At 54.2% G+C, this 1,894-nt stretch overlaps 1 protein-coding gene across 1 annotated transcript in view; it reads left to right on the top strand.

Annotated features, from left to right (window-relative positions):
- The window catches only part of LDLR (low density lipoprotein receptor), a 43,968-nt gene that overhangs the window by 21,204 nt on the left and 20,870 nt on the right, over window positions 1-1,894 (top strand). The window contains exons 5-6 of the mRNA XM_011954953.1: window positions 87-206; window positions 938-1,063. Coding sequence (XP_011810343.1) covers window positions 87-206; window positions 938-1,063 — 246 coding nt within the window. The remainder of the gene's footprint in view (window positions 1-86; window positions 207-937; window positions 1,064-1,894) is intronic.

The raw sequence follows: 1,894 nt of genomic DNA, 5'->3' as shown, positions 1-1,894 counted from the left end.
GGAGGTTGTAGTGAGCCAAGATTGGCAGCGAAGGGATGGGTCGGGAACTGAAGAGTGACCAGTCTGTGTCCCCTGGCCCTGTGCAGGGACCAACGAATGCTTGGACAACAACGGTGGCTGTTCCCACATCTGCAACGACCTGAAGATCGGCTACGAATGCCTGTGTCCCGACGGCTTCCAGCTGGTGGCCCAGCGGAGATGCGAAGGTGATTCCCGGGTGGGACTGAGCCCTGGGCCTCCTCTGCACTTCCTGACATGGCGACCAAACCCCTCATGCCTCAGTTTCCCCATCTGTTAAGCAGGCCTGAAAGCAGTTAGTAGGGCTTCATGAGATTCCACCGGCATGGAAAACTAGCATGGGCTGGCCAGGGGTTCTTGCCTCTGGGGATTAATAATTAAGAAATTTCAGGCCGGGCGCGGTGGCTCACGCCTGTAATCCCAGCACTTTGGGAGGCCGAGACGGGCGGATCACCTGAGGTCGGGAGTTCGACACCAGCCTGACCAACATGGAGAAACCCCGTCTCTACTAAAAATACAAAATTAGCTGGGCGTGGTGGCGCATGCCTGGAATCCCAGCTACTCGGGAGGCTGAGGCAGGAGAATCAGTTGAATCTGGGAGGCGGAAGTTGCGGTGAGCTGAGATTGTGACATTGCACTCTCGCCTGGGCAACAAGAATAAAACTCTGTCAAAAAAAAAAAAAAGAGAGAGAGAGAAATTTCAGCTGATACAGCTTTACACTCTGGGTTCCTGTGGTGAGTGGTGAGGTCATGTCATGGCTGGGGATGACACCTGGCTGTTTCCTTGATTACATCCCCTGAGAGGCCGGGCTGTCCCCTGGCTGCCTTTGAAGGTGTGGGTTTTGGCCTGGGTCCCATTGCTCTGTCTCCAGCCTTTGGGAAGGAGTCCCCCGACCAAGCCTCTTTCTCTGCCTCCCAGATATCGATGAGTGTCAGGATCCCGACACCTGCAGCCAGCTCTGCGTGAACCTGGAGGGGAGCTACAAGTGCCAGTGTGAGGAAGGCTTCCAGCTGGACCCCCACACCAAGGCCTGCAAGGCTGTGGGTGAGCATGGGAAGGTGGCAGGTGGGGGTGGTCTCACGCCTTGCAGGCAGAAACGCTGAGGAGTTTCATCATCTGAACTTTGCACAGACTCATATCCCCTGGCCAGGAGGCTGTTTGCTCCCAAGGGCTCTGGCAGGGGAGTCCGCTGCCCTGTTGGGACTTGGGCTTGCCAGGGATGACTACATATATCCTAGTTTCTAGGAATATCCAGTTAACAAAACCCTCAGCCCTGCTGGTGGAACAGGAACCGGCTTTCCTTTCAGTGACAACCTGGGGAGTGATTTCAAGGGGTTAAAGAAGGAAAAATTAGCCAGGTGTGGTGCCGCACACCTGTGGTCCCGGCTACTCTGGAGGCTGAGGCAGGAGGATCACTTGAGGCTACACGGGAGGCTGAGGCGGGAGGATCGCTTGAGGCCAGGAGGATTAGTTGATCCCCACACGTCGGCCTCTGGAGTAGCCAGGACCTCAGGTGCATACCACCATGCCCAGCTAATTTTCATATTTTTAGTAAAGACAGGGTTTCACCACGTTGGCCAGATTAGTCTTGAATTCCTGAACCCAAGTGATCCTCCTGCTTTGGCCTCCCAAAGTGCTAGGATTACAGACACCACACCTGGCTATTATTTTTTTTAGAGACAGGGTCTTGCTCTGTCTTCCAGCCTGTGGTGCAGTGCAGCCTCCATCATAGCTCACTGCAGCCTTGACCTCCTTGGTTCACACGATCCTGCTACCTCAGCCTCTGGAGTAGCTGGGACTACTGGCATGTGCCACCATGCCTGGGTAATTTTTGTGTGTGCTTTTTTTGTGTTTTTTTTTTTTTTTTTTTTTTTT

The sequence above is a fragment of the Colobus angolensis genome, unplaced genomic scaffold (genome assembly GCF_000951035.1).
Source record: "Colobus angolensis palliatus isolate OR3802 unplaced genomic scaffold, Cang.pa_1.0 Scaffold39, whole genome shotgun sequence".
Classification (NCBI taxonomy): Eukaryota; Metazoa; Chordata; class Mammalia; order Primates; family Cercopithecidae; genus Colobus; species Colobus angolensis.
Note: the sequence above shows the minus strand (reverse complement) of the source record. Positions and strands in the feature narration are given on the sequence as shown.